Source organism: Phyllostomus hastatus, unplaced genomic scaffold (assembly GCF_019186645.2).
Source record: "Phyllostomus hastatus isolate PE091 unplaced genomic scaffold, TTU_PhHast_1.1 phas_scaffold_385, whole genome shotgun sequence".
Classification (NCBI taxonomy): domain Eukaryota; kingdom Metazoa; phylum Chordata; class Mammalia; order Chiroptera; family Phyllostomidae; genus Phyllostomus; species Phyllostomus hastatus.
Genome location: NW_025334026.1, coordinates 14,004,397 through 14,024,866, shown reverse-complemented (window position 1 = coordinate 14,024,866; position 20,470 = coordinate 14,004,397). Strand labels below are relative to the sequence as shown.

Genomic DNA, 20,470 nt, shown 5'->3' with positions numbered 1-20,470 from the left:
ACTCCCGGGGGGGGGGCGGGCAGAGGCCACCCCACTGCACCCCAGCCTGTTTGTCTGAGTTGCACACCCTGCCTTCAAGCCAGTTCTGCCTGTCTATACACAGTTATTCCCACCCCCCCACCCCCACCCAACGTTCCCACCAACTCGGGAGCGGCACAGTGCAGTCGCTAAGTGCACAGAAGGCTTGGGGCTGTAGCCCAGCTCCCCAGGGGCAGGCTGGCTGACCTGGGGAAGTTTTGGAATTCTTTGAGCCTCAGTTCCCGAGAGCATAAAATAATAAAAGTTCCCACCTCACAGAGCTGGGACTTGGATGAAGTGAATCAACACACCTACAAAGCTCCTCGTTAATCCTCACTAACCATTTATCACAGCACTTCCATCCGCAGCAGTACCCCAGGACTCCTTCTAGCTCTCCTCGCTCACAGCCTGGCCCACCACCAAGTCAGAAGGTCTCACCTCCATCCCACTGCCATGGCCTTCGTCAGGCCTCGGCTGGCTTACCTGAGGCATGAAGTCGGGCTCCACAAGGGTCTCCCTGCCTCCAGGACTGTCTCTTCCAATGCCACGTGCCACCACAGTGACTCACCGAACACACTCACTCTGCTCACCTTACTCTCCTGCTTTGCTCTCTAAACGACGGAGCTTAACTACATTCAGTCTACCTTTCTGTGACACTTCATGTTTCTCATAAGTTAAAAAATAACTTTCAGTGCCTCCCTAACACCTGTAAAAAGAACTTAAAAAACAGTTCTAAGATGTATGATTAACAAAAGATCTAGCTGGACACAAAACATCACTCCAGCCAAAATAGTTCCAAACTTTTCCATAGGGCCTCTTTAGGGAAATGCCTCCTGCATTTCAGGACAGAGAAGTGACTCTTCAACCATAATTCAAGGTGAGATGAAAATTTAAAAGATGGGGAAAGGTCCACACCAGGGCACCCACCCTGAGAGAGAAAGGAGAGGTACCCCAGGCTCACTCACCAGTGTTACACCATCAATGACAAAAGACGCTGTCCCCCAAAGGAGCCCCTTTAGGTTTCCATGAGAATACAAAGGGTAACAAGACCCTTATTCCACAGTGTCCTCCCACCGCCCCCAAGTCCTGCCAGACACAGTCCTGCTGGACCCCAGAGCCCAACAGCAGCATGCCTACCTGCAAGGGCTTGCTGGACTCTGCTGGGCTTTGTCATCTGCACGGGCACAGTGGCGGGGATGCTCCCGGGGTTGCTCACAGGGTTGCTCACAGGACCGCTCACAGGACCGCTGGGGAAGGAGGCACTGTGGGAGGAGAGAGAGCAAAGCTCAGTGTATGGAGACAATTTAGCAGAAACGAAAGCCTGAGAAACACCAGGTGAGGGACACGTGGTGCTGCCGAGGGCCCGTCACAGTTTCTCTTTCCACAGCTGCTTCTGGGTGAGGGGCCTGCATTTTTTTCCTTTTTCATCTTCACCTAAGAACATGCTTATGAATTTTAGAGACAGGGAGAGGGAGGGAGAGAAACATCAATGTGAGAAATATTGACTGGTTGTCTCATGCGCCCCAACCAGGGACTGAACCTGCAACCTAGGCATGTACCCTGACCAGGAATAGAACCTATGACCTTTTGGTTTATGGGACAACACTCCAACCCACTTAGCCACGCCAGCCAGGGTGGCTTTTTTCTTTCTTTTTTTTTAAATTAAAGTTCCTGATGGAGTACCTGGAACAATTATCAAAGAAATCTGAATTTCACCACGCTCAGACCCAAACTAACCTATAGCATCTGAATATCCAAACCTGAAGATGTTAAGCCCAGAGCCCTGTCCACCATCACTTCCTCTGCAAAAACAAAGTGACAAGAATCACACTCCAGGCCAGGTGTTGGACAGGAAGGAATGGTAGGCAGGGGCTGCTGGCGTGTAAGGTCTCGTCTCTTTACAAAGAAGCTTTACCTGTCAAAATATGTTTTCCTCGGAAATCCAGAGACTCTGAAGATAAAGAATTTTGAAGCCCTGGCTGGAGTAGCTCAGTGGATTAAGCGCGGGCTGCGAACCAAAGTGTCGCAGGTTCGATTCCCAGTCAGGGTACATGCCTGGGTTGCAGGCCATGACCCCCAGCAAACACACACTGATGTTTCTCTCTCTCTCTCTCTCTCTATTTCCCTCCCTTTCCTGTCTAAAAATAAATAAATAAATAAATAAATAAATAAGAATTTTGAGCAGGCTAGCTTCATCAAAATGAGAGCTCTTGCCCTGACCAGTGCAGCTCAGTTGGCTGGGCATCGCACCACAAAGCAAAGGGTTGCAGGCTTGATTTCCAGTCAGGGCACATGGCTGCGTTGCGGCCCTTGTGCCTGGTTGGGGTGCATGCAGAATGCAACCAATTGATGTTTCTCTCCCTCTTGCCCTCTCTCTAAAAAAACAGAATCTTAAAAAGAAAAAAGGAGAGCACTCTATGGTAGCTGTAGAAGAAAAATCCAGCAGAAGCCACTCCAACAAGAGGTCAAGACTGACATGGCCAGTAATATAAGCAATGCTCCAAGGACACATCATTTTTGTGGTTCCTGCCAAGACTGCCTAACTGCAGCCCAAATCATGAGAAAACATCTGACAAGCCCAAACTAAGGGGCATTGGACAAAGTAACTACAAAAGTGTCAGGGTTATGTAAGATGAAGAAAGACCAAGGGGCAGTGACAGATGGCAGAAGGGCACTGACAACTGGGTACAGAGTGGGACCCCACAGGACCCTGGGACAGAATCAGAACAGTGGGGAACAACCAGTTTAGTAAGTAGTGCTGCACCAGTGGTAATTCTCTGGTTCTGAAAACTGTAGTGGTGTGAAAATGTTAACATGAGAAGTAAGGGGGATGTCCAAACTCTCTGTACTATGTTTGTAACTTTTCTGTAAATCTAAAATTGTTCAAAATAACGGGATTTTTCTTTTAAATGAGGGCTGGATTCTTAGAGTGACTATGTTCAAGTTGCTCATTTGGCTTTAAGCCATTATACTTGTAAATGTTAACAGACCGTGCCATTATGGTTGGGGGCGGTCCCACACTGGAGAACAACTGTGGCGTGGATGGCCCAAGACACCTGCCAGTACCCCCTAGCCTGATTCCTGTGTCCACCCGCTCATCCCCGCACATGTTAAAAATGATGAAGTAAGAAAAGTTATGGAGCCCTTCCATACATACTGGCGCTCCCCAAGGACAGGGCCTGGGCACAGTTGTCTCTTTCCTACTGGGCCTGGCCGGGAGCCAGGAACTGGGAAGGCGCTCAGGAAACAGCGGACAGCCCCAGGCTCCAGTGCTGCTCTTACAGCTGCCAGCAAACTGACAACCTGCCTGGTTACGGCAAATGCTCCCACAAGCTGCCCTAGATCCTTCCCTACCACCAGCCAAGGGTCACAGATCCTGCCGGCAGAAACTACAGGGAGCTGGCTGGTTCTGATCCAAACCAGAAAACCCTCACACTCAGCTGGTGCTGAGGCTGCCAGGACCTCACACAGAGTCTTAGCACAGCAGGTGCTCTGGTATGTCTGAGCAAATTGAGTGAATAAAGTTTTTTCATCCTTACCCAAGGACATGCTTACTGTTTTTAGAGAGGGGCAGGCGGGGAGAGAAAGAAGGAGAGAAACGTCAATGAGAGAGAGAAATATCAATCAGCCACCTTCCGTACACACTGGACCAGGAAACAAACTTGTAATCTAGGCATGTGCCCAGGCTGGGAATTGAACCCACGACCTTTTTGGTCTATAGGATGATGCTCCAACCAACTGCACCACACTGACCAGGGTATAAAGAGGTTGTTTTGTTTTCATTTCTGGATTGTTCTCCCAAAAAGAATAACCTGTGCAGCCTGCTACTCAAATAGCGGGCTCTTGCCCTCCTCCTCTACTCCCAACCCCAAGGGAACAGAGGACCCGGGCCTGGAGTGCTCTGATAATGCAATGGAAGGAATGTGTGTTCAGGACACCCAGGCTAGGGTTTTTTTAATCCTCATCCAAGGATGTTTTTTGATTTTCAGACAGAAAGGGAGGAGGCAGCGGTGGGGGAAAATAGAGAAAAACATAGGTCAGTTGTCTCCTGTACACACCCTGACCAGGGATTAAACCTGCAGTCTAAGTATGTGCCCTGACTGGTAAGCGAACTGGAAACCTTTTGGTTTATAAGCAGCAGGTGCCTGCCCTGCCATTCCAACCAACTCAGCCAGGCAGCCAGGGCACCTGGGTTAAGGTTTTGGCCCATTAAGTTATGTTTAATTTAGAACAAGCTCTACCCTCACTCTCCTCTACTGCACTTTCTGAGCCTTCCTCCATTAAAAAAAAATTTGCCCTGGATGGTGTGGCTCAGTGGATTGAGTGCCAGCCTGTGGACCAAAAGCTTACCAGTTCAATTCCCAGTCAGGGCACATGCCTAGGTTGCAAGCAACGTCCCCAGTACAGTGCATGTGAGAGGCAACCACACGATGCTGTTTCTCTCCCTCTCTTTCTCCTTCCCTTCCCCTCTCTAAAAATAAATAAATAAAATCTTTTTTTTTTAACTGATTGATTTTAGAGAGAGGAGGGCAGGGAGGGGAAGAGAGAGGAGGGAAAGGGAGAAGGAGGGGGACAGGAAGAGAGATATGGAAACATTGATTTGCTGTCCTGCTTATTTAAGCATTCACTGGTTATTTCTTACAGGTGCCCTTACCGGGGATCGAACCCACAACTTCGGCATATCGGGACAACACTCTTAACCAAATGAACTACCTGGCTAGGTCTTCCTCCTTCATTTTGTTTTTTAAAAGGAAGGTACATAGTCTCTCATGGTCTCTGCAATTCTCAGGTCCTATAAGTAATGGAATTTGAGAAGATACAACCCTTCCAGGCATCTCTCATTTCCCAAGCCAACTTTCCAGGGAGCACTGAGCTTCAGCCCTCAGACAGAAAGCTGGAAAGCCAAAGCTTGGCTCTATAACTGCACAAAATTATGGCTACTCAGTGGGCTTGGCATCACTGGCCCAGAGGTGCTCCAGAAGTGGGGTCTTCACCGAGAGGCACAAATCTGAGGGATAAGGCCTAATTTTAGGTTCTACCCCCAAGAACTGCAGCAGAAAACAGGCATGCAATGAGACTTCCAGAGGGCAGCTCACCTAGAACTGGGAACAGGAACCAGGAACCATGACTAAGTTCTATTAGTCATGGGGTCTCATTAGCTTAGGGGTCTCCCAATGTGATCACTCCCCCTACGACTTACCCCAGTTCCTCCCCATGTTTTCCTGCTCTGATGAGAGGAACTGGAGCAGAAAAAGGATCCAGTGGTTCCCAAGATGGGGACTCTCAGGAGTACACAGAACCCTGGAGGCCACCAAGCCCTTCCACCATCCTCAAAGGGCTCCGGCAACAGAATGCTCCTGCTGTGGGGCATCACTTGCTCCATCAAGTGCGCTTCTCTGAGAATTCCCTCAGTCTCTGCCTCAGGCCTCAGGGAGACCCTCCCTGTCTCCCTGCTTTCCAGGTCTACCTACAAGGCCCTGCCTGGCCTTACTTTCTGGGACCATCTTCTGGAGCTTCCAGATGGAGCTGAGAATGAAAGGCATGAGTTTGACAGTCCCAGACAAGGGGCAGCGCTAGGAGGCTGAAGGGTAAGGAAATGCATGGTTCCCCTCTGGCTCCCCAAAGGCCAGGAAGCCAGCAGCAGCCAGGGGACCTCTGACAGCACGTACGATACAAGGAACATCAGATGTAAAGTCTGGACACCCCACTTCCAGTGCCTGTCCCCACTTAAAGCTGTGTGCCCTTGGGCATGCCAAGTCCCCTTTCTGAACTTCAATTTCTCTATCTGTAAGACGAGAATGATGCCAAAAGGTCCCCAAGGCAGTTGTGAGGCCTGATCTGCACCCCAATACAAATGTCCATTGTTTCCCAGGTCTCAGAGGGGCAAAGAAGGCACAGAAAAGCTGAAAGGCTGCCAGGCAATGTTCTACAGGGCCCTCACTAAACCCTGAAGCCCACAGCAACATCACAGCAAAAAGAAGCTTCAAAAGCCCAACCCCTTAATTTTAAGAAGGGAAAAGAGAGCCCTGGAAAGGGAACAGAGCTGGCCCAGAGGCCTGCAGTGAGTCAGGAGGAACCCAGAACCTAGGACTCCAAGTCACACAAGCCTGAAGAGCCTGGCCGACAGCAGAGCACCCGTTAGAGTGGGGTCCCGAACCTCCAGGTACCACTCCCGAACCTGGAGTGGTACCAGGGAGGAGCTGAGCTTGAGTGTAACACAACTGAATTATCCTTAAACCACCCCCCACCTCCTCGGTCCATGGAAAAATTGTCTTCCATGAAACTGGTCCCTGTTGCCATAAAGGTTGGGGAACCACTGCTTTAGAGGAAAGGAGAATAGCAGTGAGAACAGAGCAGATGAAAGCAAACTGGAAAAGCCATTTTCTAGGGCCATTTAGTGCAGCGACAGAGCGTGCCGAAGCTTAGCCACACCAGAGCTACAACAGACTGCTGGTCATAATCACCACCCCAAGTCATTAAAACTCGCAACAAACTGGCACACCCTCTATTAAAGAAGAGTGTGCATGACACGCTTTGGAAACTTTTCCATCCAACATCATTAAAACACAAGTTTTGGTGCTTAAAGGGATAAACTTCAGCTACCAGGAAATTTACTTAAATCCAGCAGCACAGTGACAAATGATGCACCTTCTCCATGTATCACTGCTTACTCAGAAAGCCTCCCAGGGCATAAGGAAATCAGCCGAGGTTTTACCCAGATTGAGCAAGCAGCAATCTGAAACCACATGGGTTCCCCAAATTTTGATTTTACTCTCATGTTCTTTGCAGTGGCTACCAGTAAACATTGCCTGATTCTCAGGCTTCCCCCAGCCATGGCGAGGCCTGCCCTGCTGCCTTGTCCTCTCCTCCATACATACACATGGCAACTTTCACCTAATGCTACTGACATTCATTTGGCTTCAGGAACTATATATACCACAGCTCCCAGGGAGAGCAAGTTGCCAAGTGTCTTCAATCCTCCCATCCGTTTAGTTAAGACGTCAGCTATTTATCAAGGCCCCTCTGGCCCTACAACATCCATCAGAGAAGGGTTAACTGGAGAGGGCCCCACTACAAATAAGATATAAGTAAACCTAGTTTTTCAAAGCAGGGACAGGCCCATGCAAGTAAAGAATGTCCCTCCCAGCTCCCCAAAGCTGTAGGAGGTAAAGATGAACATCCACCTAAGGAGGCAGAACCCTTTGAGGCTGTTTCAACAGAGCCAGCTGGCCTGGTTCCCTCCTGGCTTACAATGCAGGGCAGGCAGCAACATGCATGGCCCAGCAGCAAAGGTAAGACCATCCGGCCTACCCACTTTCCCTTCAGTAACTTGCCTGGCCTGTACCAGTTGGGCCTGCATCAACAGTCTCCTGGGGCCCCTGGGCTGGGGAGGGAAAACCAATGGAAACCCTGTACTAGGAGAAAACAATCAAGTCTATTAAGTCCCCTAGCTCAACCTCAGAATCCCAGCTCTAGAACAATCTAGATTACAGAAGTTTGCTTCAAAATAATTAGTAAGAATTTAAGAAGACCCAAGAGGGTAAGCAAAGTTAACCTAGTAGAGGCTCTCACCCCTACTGATAATCATTCTGGGACAGCAGATACAGCACTCTTTTCTCTAAAAGAGACTGACCCACCTATTGGAGGGGCCTCAAAAGGGCATCAGGGAGTCTGGCCAGCAGAGTCCTGCTTGCTTACATCTGTGTGAAAGTCCGCAGAGAAGGCCCAGCGAAACCTCCATACACTCCCCATTTCCAGGAAAAGTCTCAGATCCACATGCCCCAACTCTCGGAGGAAGAAAATGCCAGGAAGATGCCTTGACCTGCCCAGGACCCACTCGTCTCCTGTTTGTCTGACTCCTCCACACTCATCCCTCCAGACACCTTCTGCCTTTAAGAAAGCTTCAAGAACTCCACGTGTCCTACAAGGCCCGCTCTGGGGCCTGGGTTTAATCCCAGCTCTGCCACTTGCTGGCTGTGCTCTCAACCTCACCACCCTCAATGTGTCACCTGTAGGCCCAGGACACCACCTACCATGTGGCCCTTATGAGAGTTAATGAAATCACTCCCAGAGCCTGCTCTGGGGCTGGCTGTAATGTGTGCTCACTAAATGGCAGTTGTCTCTGTGTCTTCTAGAAGCTGGTAGGGCCCTCTAAAACCTAGCCTGAAAAAATGCTAGAGGAGTGGTGGTGGTGGTGGCGGGGTGGGGGTGGTAGGTGATGGAGACAACTACACCTGAACAACAATAAAAAAATGTGAAGAAAAAAAAGAAAGAAAAAATGCTGGAGGCAGCCCAAGAAGCTGCCATGGTCTCAGCCATACTAGGAAGCTTCGGCCCTCACTGTGGTCAAGTGCACAGGGATGGGCTGGCTGCCTGGCCTACATCAACGCAAACCAACATGACGCTCGCTCCCCGGGAAATGGGGCAGCCATGGGCCCACATGTACAGTCACCACCGGCCTAGGTCACCCCCTCTCAGACATCAACTTCCATCCCAACTACCACTCTGAATCCTCAAAATGCTCTCCAAACCCAGCACTCTCAATAATGATCACTGACAAGGCCCTTGTCAGTGACAGGTGTCTTAGCACCCCGGGAACACAGCCCAACTGGCCATTCCAGGAGCTTTCTTCACTTTAAAGCGCCAGATGGTCTGGATGAGGCCTATTCCATCATCTTTCTCAATGTACAGAGAGCTCTGATAGACACTGGGCTGGAATTCATCAGCACGGGAGCTGCCTATGTCATCTGCTGCCACTTCCCCACCATCCCCTACTCGACATTTTGCTCTCTCCTCAACCAATGTTTAAGCATCAAAGCTGACCTTACACACTTCCCTTGGACAAGACTGTGGACTTAGGGAGGAGACTGAGCCTTCCATGTCTGTGTCCCCAGTGCCCGGCACATAGGAGTCAGTGAAATGTTCTTGGGCACACAGTACCAGCGACACGGTACACGGAACATCCGACAGGTGGTCGGCTGCTCTGCACAGCTCAGCTCTCCTGAGTGAACGGAGGGAGTTATGGGTTCTAACCTATGTGGCAACTACCAGCACTCGAGTCCTAGAGGTCAGGTAGGCTCTGTGCGCTGCAAGGCTGTGGACAGCTGTGACACCACGTGGCACACACATAGGAGACAACATAGCAGAAACAACAAAGAAAGCAGGTGCCAGGTCTGAAGGTTTTTGGGCAAGTCTTCCCAACTAAGTAAAAGCAAAAACCTAAGCTGGCTGACAGGGTACACAGGTAGACAAAGTGACCCTCAATAAAACAAGATACCTGGCTCCACTGGCAGTGGATGATCCTGGGGGATGGTGCTGAGGTCCCAGGTGGGAGAGGCTGGAGCAGTAAAGGGGCTGGTTCCCCAAGGAGGCTGGCAAACCACCCCAGGGGTTGGTGGTGTTCAGCCTGGGTGCAGACCTAGCTCCAGAGAGTGAGGGCTTATTGTATGGGGCAAAGGCCTGGTGGGCACCAAAAACAGCAGTCCTTTGGGGAGGCTGGGGGACAGGGTATGCAGGAAGGCTGGTCATGGAGTGGCGGTAGCGACCTGACACAGGGCCAGTTCCGCCGCCACTGAGGCACTGATGGCAAGAGCAGGCGACTCCTGTGTGGCCCGGTGGAGCGATGATGGAGGTCACTGGGTAAGGGGGCCCTGCTTGGCGCCGCACGCTACGGCAGAAGTTTGAAGTCTTGTTGGTTTGTGTGTGGGTGGCATAGTTGACGACGTAGTTGTACCCCAGAGGCGCCAAGTCCACGAGCTGGATGCCCCTAGCCACCTGCTGCTCCAGATAGTCACAAACGTTGGCGTCATAGGCCATCCAGGAGCCATCGTCGTTCATCCACTCCCAGACGATGCCCCGGCCCAAGGCTGAATGTTGGGGGAACAGGTGCCTCCGCACAGCCCGCATGGTGCCTATTTTATAAGGGGTAATTACATATAGAAGGTTAATATACTAGCACCCCCAAAACAAAGAATTTATAAATTATTTTGTCTATCACCAAAATAAACAAACATGATCACAGTGTACATAGGGTCATGGTACCATTTGTCTGGCATTGGTGGTTGTTCTCAAATTTTGGGTGAAGGACAGAGAGTTCTCTTCAGGTAAAGAAGCTGCAGCCCAAAGGGACTGAGCAGCAGGAGGGGGTCTGTGCTCCTGGGCAGGAGTGCGGGATGCTGGAAGCTCAGGTCAAAGAACTGCCGAGGCTCAGACTCAACGAGGCTTTAAAAAATATTTCTAATGTTAAAACTTATGTAGACTCACTTAAAAATCAAAAATAAAAAAGTATAAAGAAAATTAAATCATCCATAATCCAACTACCAAGAGGAAAGCACACAATTTATATTGCAATGCATTTCTTCCCATGCAGTCTTCTAGGCACATACATTCAAGGTAGCTGACAATCATACTGAAAAATTTTCCTGCTATTTTCATGTATTGTATCCCATACCAAGAGCATATATCTTTAAAACTCTGTAAAACTCATTGTCACATAATTCTCTTACACGGATGTACCATTCCCTTTGACTTCACACGCAGCAAAATAATGGCTTAACGCCCTGCTCTTAGCTTACATTCTTAATAAAACCAAACCTGAAGATTAAAGAGAAAAAGAAAAAGAAAAAAATAAATTTTGGCCATGCACGCTTCCAACAGCACTTGACAAAAGATGGTCACCGCAATCACTTTCCTCCTGGTCTCCTGACAGCAGCAGCCCTCACCTCCACCCACCCCAGCCAGGGGGCTGCTCTTAACCCCAAATTGGATCACGTCACTCCTCGGCCCAAATCTTTCCATGGTTCCCTCTTTGAGAATAGAAGAAGTCCCTTTGAGAGACTGCAAAGCACTGCAAAACTTGCCCCTCCCCCTGCCTTTCCTTCAGGTCTGTCTCCGTCCCTCGCCAGTGTCACCGAAGCTCAAACTTCAAATCAACGTTTCCCAACTTAACATTTGCCAACACTATACTTCCATGCCCCGATTAACACTCACTGCTAACATAACGCACAACTTATGCATCATCTCATTAGCTATCTTTCTCAGTTTCCTGCAAACATTATGAAGAAGGGACTTTTATCTACATCCAACTGATTAGAATCCTCATCACTTGCCTGAGAATGCTGCTACGGGGGTCAGAGCAGGGCTTTTCAGTCTTGAAACAAGTGGCATTCTGGGCCAATAATTCCTTGTCGTGGGGCTGGCCCTGTGCACTGTAGGATGTTTAGCAGTATCCCTGACTTCTACCTACGAGCTGCCAGTAGACCCCGACACCGTCGTGACAATCAAAACTATCTCCAGACATCATCAAATGTCCTGGGGAACAAAATCACCCCTAGCTGAGAAGCACTGGAGTACAAGGACAGGGCAAGCTCTGGGAGGAAGCCGGTGATCAAAATACACAATAAAACCAAACATGAGTGCACAGGAGAGTGCAGCAACCTGCCCAGGTCACACAGCTGTGGTGCACTGAAGCCAGAACTCATCACCAGGCCGTCTTAACTAGCACAGCACACCACCTGCCAGTGAGAGCCTCAAATCTCTGGAGGTAGAAGCAGGCATTTTTGGTTTGAAAAACAAGGGGGCAAGGGGCTGGAAGGGCCTCTGCACTATGCTCCTAAGGCACCCTCTACTACCAAGAGGTGCAGCAGGGACTCAAATTAACCGGTGTCTCATTAATATGCTGATGAGATGCCGCAGGAACTTACCTCTTGTTTATATCAATTAGCCTGTGGTAAAACTGGTTCTGTTATACACCGTTTCACTTAAAGTCACAGAGCCTATCAACAACACTGAGTGAAGGCTTACTGCATATCTCACATTGTGTGGTGCCTGCTATTGTTCATGACACCCACTTCCCAATCACGTGCATTTCAGGGACAGGACTACACTCTGGGAGCCAATTCTGCAGCTGCAATGCCTAGCATGGTGCCCAGCCCAAAGCAGGTTCTTGAACACACACCAGAGGGCAGAACGTGTCTTACCTGTGTCTTGGCGGAACTGGGTCCAGCTGGGGAGGTCAATGATATAAGGGGCCAGCGAGGGGTCAGCTTGGCCTAAGGGGATGCTGTGGGCCAGGCTCCCCAGCCCAAAGCGCTGGCCCTTCTGCTGGATAAACTGCTGCTCGATGAAGTTGCAGACAGTGGCACTGTAGGGGTGCCAGGTGCCCAGCCCATCCTGCCATTCCCACACGGCCACTACCACAGGGCTGGTGTACGCCTGAGTTAGGGAAGAGCTTGGGGCCATGGCCATCTTCCCCAGGACTCCCTCTGCTTTCCCAAATGGCTCAGACCACTCTGGGCTGGTGTCTCTGGTTCATCGCCCAGTGTTTCCAGCAGACCTGTAAACAGGACAAATCAGCAATTACCAATGCACACAGTGGCCCTGCCACAGTCAGCCTCAGTGCAGGGGAAAAACTGCTTCGCCAGTCACCTTTTCCCCTAATACCATAAGGCATCTTGAATCAAGTACCTGAACCTACCTCTTTGCTCAGGCAGCCAGGAAGAATTCAGAGTCAGTCAAGAAGCCAACCTACCTCCACAAATGTTCAGGAAGATATAGTGAAGTGAATTTTATGTGCTAATTATCAGCTTAGTTTCTGTCTTTTTACCAGTAAGTTCCCTGTGACCCACTACTAAATGTATCCTTTCTCATCATATGTATTTTCACGAGTCACCCTAAGTCCCTTGCTGACTGAGGCCACGATGACCCCTTACACCTGCGAGGACTCCACAGTTTCCAAAGCAGGTTTGTTTGTGTTTCCCATGCCACAGATGGGAAACAGCTGTGTCTCAAAAAGCACTGAGGCTCAAGGACAGCCAGGGGCTCAATGGCAGAGCTGGAATTCACAGCACAGGTCCTACCCCCGCCTGAGTCTCCAGGCTGCCCCAGGAAACATCATTAACCATGAAGCGTGCCCTCGATAAACATTAAGATCTCCTGGCTGCTGAAACCTGGCCCCTCTGCACTTCACTCTCTGTTCCTGGGCCTCACTGACCAGTGGTCAGGTCCGGTGACTTTACACCCATCTTCTAAGACATTCTTCTCCCAGTCACTCTAGCCATCTTCCTTCCCTTGTATACTCTATTCATCTTCAGGCCCAGCCTGTTACTCAGGGAGCTTTCCCGGCTACCCAGCACACGAGCCTCTTCAGAGCACCGCCCAGAGGTCTATGCTCACATACATGTACAGGTATGATGACGTTGTGTCTTTCTACCCGCCCCTCCCTTGACCCGCAGCAACCCAGCGAGTCTGCCCTGTCCACAGCCAAATCACCAGCCCCAGCACAGGCTTTGTCACATAGTGTTATACGCACGTTAGTTCAAATGTGGCTGAATGGAAGGAGACAATGACCCTCTGTACCGCAGCTGTTTGAAGGCGAAAAGAAGCCTGTGCATGTACTACTAAATCACAGCCGCCCCCCAGGGCACCAGCTCCCAGAATGTGAGAGGGGCAAGACAAACATTTAGTGGCAAACACCAAATGTACTTATCTCATTTAAGCCTAACAGACTAACAAGGTGCTTTTTCTTCCACTTTATGGACAGGAAACCACAGCTCAAAGAAGTCAAAGTCTTGTTATTGGAGGTCACATTTATACTGCTAAGTGTCAGCACAGAGAGCAAACCGAGATCAATCTGGCTCTGATGCCCAGTATTGTTCTGCTGAAGGTACCTAAACTCTCCAAGCTTGCTTTCTTTTCCTTTCGTTTGGAAATGAAGATGCCAACATCTATTCTCAAACAGAAATGTGTATAGAGCACCCAGCAAAGAAACAGGCACAGAGTAGTTATCAGCAAATCTTGGCCTCCCACCCTTTCCCTTCTTCTCTCAACCCCAGAACCTCCCACCCCTCGAGTCTGGGTGAGGAGTGGCAGCCTACAGCAGCACTGATCCGCATGGCATGAGGACACAGGCGATGAGTCAGGCCTGCAATAACTGAGTACACCTGTGGGTGCCAGGGCTGCCACTGAGCTGCCAACTGCTCCAACAGAAGCGCACATCGCGCCTGGAGGATGGGACCTGGGATGCCCTTGGGCTGGCTGGCTGGCTTATTAGCTCAGTGCCTGCAATTAGAAGTCTCTGGAACCACATCCAGGTACGAACCACAGGACCAATCTCAGGGTCAATTACTCCTGAGCCCGGACTTTCCTGCTGGAAACTCCTGACAGGCATCACTCAACTCTCAAGCAGCACATGCCTCCTGTACATCAGCACACACAGCGTGTCCACACATCCCCAGATCAACCAACTCGCAGAACTCTGCCAAACAGCCTGAGGAATACTGTTGAGAACTTCAGCTAAAGCTTTTCATGAAGTGTTTGGTCTCCAGACTGCAGGCCCACCATGGCCCAGGCCCCATCTAGGGACTGGAGACCCAGAGATGAAGCTGTCATGGCACATAGCCCCGCTGTGCCTAGGTGCTGTCCCCACTTACATCAAGGCCCCCACCTTATGTCCAGCCAAATGAAATTCTAGTGGGTTCCAGAACATTCAGAGCCACTTCCCACCTCCAAGCCATGGATCCCGCTGATGCATGTGTCTAGACTCCTGCCCTCTCTCCAGAGAAGCCCCCCAAAAAACATGCCCATCTTTCCAGACTCAGCCACAGCACCCTCCCCCTGAGCCCTCTGACCTCCGCCTTCACCAGCACCTTCACCCCGCACTCCGCTTATCCCAGGGTTCAATGTCTGCCTCCCACTGGCACGGGAACTCCCCGCGGGCGGAGTCAGGGCTGACCCACAGCTGGAGGGCAGCTCTTCAATGCCCTATATCCCAGAGAGCCTGATGCACCAGAGGACAAAAGAAAGGAAAACCTTCTGCTCCAGAGGCCAAGCATTAGAGGCCCCGCCCAGAAACGCCCACTGGTGTTCCACTTAAACGCAGCAATTGCACACATATAGGAGCCCTGTCAGCGCACCCATTTTCTCCTACCTCAGCTACTGGAGAGCTGTGGTTCAAAAACCTAATTTGTTTTAGCTCCTAATGACAGGGCTATTTAGTGTTCTTAATTATGAAAATTATTATTATTATAATTGGCCATGGAAAAAAGCTTCAATGTGAAAGCAAAAACACCTTAATGGAATTCTTCTTTTAAAGACTTTACTTATTTATATTTAGAGAGAGGGGAAGGAAGGAAGAAAAGGGGGGAGAGAAACATCAATGTGGGAGAGAATCATCGATCAGCTGCCTCCTGCACAAGCCCCAACTGGAGACTGAGCCCACAACCCAGCCATGTACCCTGAACGGGAATCAAACCAACAACCCTTTGCTTTGTGGGATTATACCCAACCAAGTGAGCCACACCAGTCAGGGCTCAAAACAATGGAATTCTTAAAGAAATTATGGACTATCCTAATGATGGACTATAAGTCCTGAAAAATGTTTACAAAAACCTTATGGACCTAAGATAATGCCCATGACAAATCAAAACCATAGGCTATGTGAGTGCACATGCTATGCTCTCAGGCAGGTGGGCGTGCCATTTACAGAGCACCTACTGTGTGGCACACACTCCGCGTGGTGCTTCTGTCAGAGTTCTCACAATCCTCTACCATCTCTGAAAGTAGAAGTTATTCCCATTTCACACATAAAGGAACTGAAGCCAAAAGAAATTAAGAATTTACCCAAGGTCAGGTGGCTAGTCTGTGACATCATAAAACCTATGTTCTTTCTACCTGATATAAAATAATTTTTAAAAGACCAGAAGGAACAATGTGAAATGTTACTTAACAGTCATGGAATTATAGAATTTTTTTTACCTGTGTCTGCACTTGCACATGTCCTACAGTGGCCATATTACTTTTTATGATAAAACAAAAATTTAATATCAACAACTTTGACCAAAAAACAAACAAAAAACCCCATCCTGCTTTCCTTGTATTCTCTCACAGAGTTTAGCTGCAAATTCCTGTCCCCAACAAACGCTGTGCCTCTGAGACACCGAGGAACGCTGCCATTCTACCACAGAGGTGTTTTCACACGAAAGAAAAACGCTGCATGTGTCCCAAAATCTTCCTATCCCCAGAGGGTTAGAAAAGCTTTGGAACAAGACGTGAGATGGCACAAGAGTGCGAGTGAGGATCATCCTGCCTGACTGTGGGCCTTGGGGTGGGGGGGGGACCAGGTAAATGGGTCCCTCTGCAGCTGTGGCCTCTGGGAAGAAGGCCATGCGCGTGGTTTTAAACTCAGACTGAGTGACTGTCAAGTTCCCAACATGTGAGGGAGGACCCCATTTGATCCTTCCAAAGCCCACCAAAATATGTAACAGCCTGGCCCAAGTCTGAACTTGGCAGTTCACCCGTTAGTCCACACTGCTGCCAGCGTCTGTCCTGCCTCTACTGTCCTGAGTGGAAATGGAGACAGCCTGTCAGACCTCTCCTCTCGGGTCATGCACACTGTGCTCTGCTCAGTCTCCCATGTGCTCAGCGACCTGGAGACAGTCACCTCCCCTTCTCCAAGCTCTACTTACTACTCAGGTGGTCAGATGGGTTTTCCAGCAGAACCCTTCCCCAGCTGTGATCACGTGCCACTCGCTGATATGTAAAACACAGAAATGAGGGGTGCCCTTTTTGACACAGAGGTGGACTTCATTCCTACTTCCCAAGAGTCCCAGGAAGCTCTTCCGCAGAACGGAACAGTTCTCAGGAGCATGGATTGGAAACCAGCGACACCGGCTGACTTCAAGTCCTATTTTCTAAGCTGCCTCAATGTCAGGCTCTTTTCAAGAGGCTGGGCCTGGAACTCCACACCCTGTCAGCTGACAGGGTGAGCATGACCTGTAACTGGAGCATGACCTTTAAAGACTTCTTACAGTACAGCCCACCACCTGGGCACTCTCAGGAAGCCTTCCCACCTGGGAAGGTCGAATCCTACATGAAAACACATCAAAGAAATGTTCTACTTTAGTAGAAATGTTGCTTGTAATACAAATTTAAAACAATGGAATATCACCTTTTGCCTAGCAAAGTAGTAAAAATAACTTAATTTTAAAACTCATTGCTGGCAATAGTATACTGAGACTTCATACTGCTGGAAGGATAAAACTCTTCCAGAAAACAGCTGAGTAATATGTATCAAGAGGTTTAAAAATGTTCACTTGTGCCCTGGCTGGCGTAGCTCAGTGGATTGAGCATGGGCTGCGAACCAGGCATCACAGGTTCAATTCCCAGTCAGAGCACATGCCTGGGTTGCAGGCCATGGCCCCCAGCGACCGCACATTGATGTTTCTCTCTCTCTCTCATTGATGTTTCTCTCTCTCTCTCCCTCCCTCCCTCCCCTCTCTAAAAATAAATAAATAAATAAATAAAATCTTAAAAAAAAAATGTTTACTTGCTTTGACCCAATAATTAAGAATCTACCTAGGGCCCTGGCCAGGTAGCTCAGTTGGTTAAAGTGTCATCCCAATACACCAAGGTTGCAGGTTTGATCCCTGGTCAGAGCACATACAAGAATCAACCAATGAATGCATAAATAAGCGGATAACACTTCAATGTTTTTCTCCTTTCTTTCTCCCTCTCCTTTCTCTCTCTCTCTCTCTCAAATCCATTTTAAAAATCTAAGAAGATTTAGAGAAACTTCGATATAAAGATATTCACCATAACATTATTTTAACTAGGCAAAAGGGAAGCATAAAGAAAACTCAATAAAAATGTACCAAAATGTTAACAACAGCTGCCTTTGAGTAGAGAAATTACAAGAGACCTTCTGTTCGACTTTACTTATATATCTGAACTTTTCACATTTTCTGAAGTGAGAAAGTGTAACTTCTGTTATCAGAAACAAATCTTTTTAAAATGTCTAACACTTTTAGTGCTGGCCAGGTGGCTCAGTGAGCTGAAGCATCGTCCCATACACCAAAAATGGTTGTGGGTTCGATTCCCAGTCAGAACACATACCTGGGTTGTGGATTCAATCCCTGGTCAGGGCATGGACAGGAGGCAACCAATCAATGTTTCTTTCTCACATTGATGTTTTTCTCCCCTCTTCCCACACTCCCCACCCCGCTCTCTAAAATCAATAAAAGCATACCCTCGGGTGAGGGTTAAAAAATGAAAGTGCCTTAACACTTTTAGAAGGTCATAAATATAAACCAAACCACCACCACCATCACTTACCATCATTACTTTAAATGGCTGCTACTATCCCAGTAGGGTGTCACTGATAACAGGCCTTGCCAAAGTACCACGGTACCTCTTTGCCAAAAGACATCCCCCATCCCTGAGTCCCAAGAAAATGCATAAAACCGACCATCCAGGTGCCTAAACTATGGCAACAGGAGAACACTGCAAGATGGGGCTATCGTCCTAAAAAGAGATGGCTCAAGCCAGTGCCACCCAGAACTTACTCGATTTCTGAGACAAAGGAAACTAGCACCTGACTTGCTCCCCGCACCCTGGGCTGCTGGGAGGGAAGTGACTGCTCCTCTTCTGGTGGGTGCCTGCCCTGAGCCCTCCAGGGACAGGTCCCAGTGACCCCGGTGGGAAACCCCTGCCAGCACCACGAGCCTGCTGCTGCTTCTCTGCCAGGAGCAACCTGACCACCTGCAGTAATGACAACAATGGCGACTGACCAAGGGCTTACTGTGCACCAGGCGCTGGGCTGACTATAAGTGTCCTCATTTAATCCTCACAATCCTGGGGGATAAGTGTTACCTCTGTTTTATAAATGTGAGGCAAAAGAAGATAAGCAACTTGACCAAGAACATACAGATGTAAGTAAGCCCAAATCTATTTCCAGAGTCCACCAAGACAGAAGAGAAATTGAAGCTGGACAAATCGGCCTGCCATATGTGTTTTTCTTTGCCTCCACAGTTTTCCATTTTTTTAAAATTCTGAGCTGATGTTTAAAAATTGAAATATTCACCATTTTTTAAAAATCCAGAATTTTAGTGAAAACCAGAAAAGTTGGTCACATTTTCAGACCTGACCTAGATTCATTATTTGTCCAGAAACAACTAGCTAGCACACACCCTCCAGGTTACCACAGTTGCCATGGCTTCCCATGGCAGGAGCCGGTCACCTTTTATTTATTGATTTGAGAGAGAGGGAGACATCGATGGGTTGTTCCACTTATTTATGCATTCATTAATTGATTCTTTTTCATTTATTTATTTTTTTTTTAGAGATGGAAGGGGGGAGAGGGAGGGAGAGAGAGGGGGAGAGAGAGAGAGAGAGAGAGAGAGACAGACAGACAGACAGACAGACACATCAATGTGCGGTTGCTGGGGGTCATGGCCTGCAACCCAGGCATGTACCCTGACTGGGAATCGAACCTGCAACACTTTGGTTTGCAGCCCGTGCTCAATCCACTGAGCTACACCAGCCAGGGTCATTAATTGATTCTTGCATGTCCTCTGACCAGAGATTAAACCTGCAAACCTAGTGTAATGGAACCACACTCTAAGCTTCTATTTTGAGTGGCTGGAATACAGAAGCTTACTACATTCCTTAAAAATAACTTAATAAATAAATATAAGAAAGCCTGAGGTAAAAAGTAAAACAAACACATGAAAGAGACCATTTAACTTATCTTTGTACTCCAGGTGTCAAGCACAAGCCCTGGCATATAATTTCTGTAGTAGGTGTATGTAGGGTGAATCAGGGACTTTTCTCCCTGGCCCACGGTCCCCTTCCTGTTGACATCTTATATACCTTCGATATGTCTGAAGCTAAACTCGCCATTCTTCTTCCTAATTCTGCTTTTCCTCCTGGATTCCCTGGCTCCAATCTGACCCAGACAGTTAGGAGAAAAATCTGGGAGTCTTGTCCCTCCTCCACTGTCCCACAGGTGCCATGGCTCCCTCCCTCCCTCCCTCCTCAGCACTCACAGCCAGCATCTGGCTGGGACCTTTATGCCTCTCACCTTGGTTAAGTATTCTCTCCCACTGGCTTCCCCAACTCTTATCTCTCCTTTTAGTCCACCTCAGAGATAGGTGTAAGACTGAGCTTCCTGCAGTATAGTCCTGATCCTGCCTCTTCCACACTTCCACCAGATTTATGGAATAAAATTCAAGTTCCTTGGATTCACATTGAAGCCTATCACAATCTGGTCCCTCCCTATCAACAGTATTTGCCAGTGTGCTTCCCTTCAAAACCCTCTTTTATCTATACTTCCCTCTCCCCAGCCCCTCCCAAAGAATTTAAGTGAAGATCTGCGACCACATATACCACCAGGCCTCAGCTCTACACAGAATCCCATTCACCTGGCCACCCAACCTCACCTGTCCCATACTTTCAAGGCTCCATTTAAATAGCACTTCCACGATGCTCTGGCGTGCCCAATTGAGAGAAAACACCCTTTTATCAACTTCCATGGCATTCTGTCTGTCCTTTACAGCTCTTGACGCCCATCAATGAGCTGAGGGTAAAATCTCATGTGCACCTCCCCCTTACCAGAAGCTGGCGTGGTGAAAGGAAACGGTCACAAAGAGAATAATCCAATCAAATCCAATTCACACTT

The 20,470-nt window shown here is 48.8% G+C and overlaps 1 protein-coding gene across 2 annotated transcripts in view; it reads right to left on the bottom strand.

The window, feature by feature from the left end:
* DTX2 (deltex E3 ubiquitin ligase 2) overlaps positions 1-20,470 on the bottom strand; it is a 34,060-nt gene that overhangs the window by 11,551 nt on the left and 2,039 nt on the right. For both annotated transcript variants that reach the window (XM_045819604.1, XM_045819605.1), the window contains exons 3-5: positions 11,997-12,352; positions 9,296-9,929; positions 1,156-1,280 (exon numbers count right to left, since the gene is read on the bottom strand). In XM_045819604.1, coding sequence (XP_045675560.1) covers positions 1,156-1,280; positions 9,296-9,929; positions 11,997-12,264 — 1,027 coding nt within the window. In that variant the 5' untranslated portion in view covers positions 12,265-12,352. The remainder of the gene's footprint in view (positions 1-1,155; positions 1,281-9,295; positions 9,930-11,996; positions 12,353-20,470) is intronic.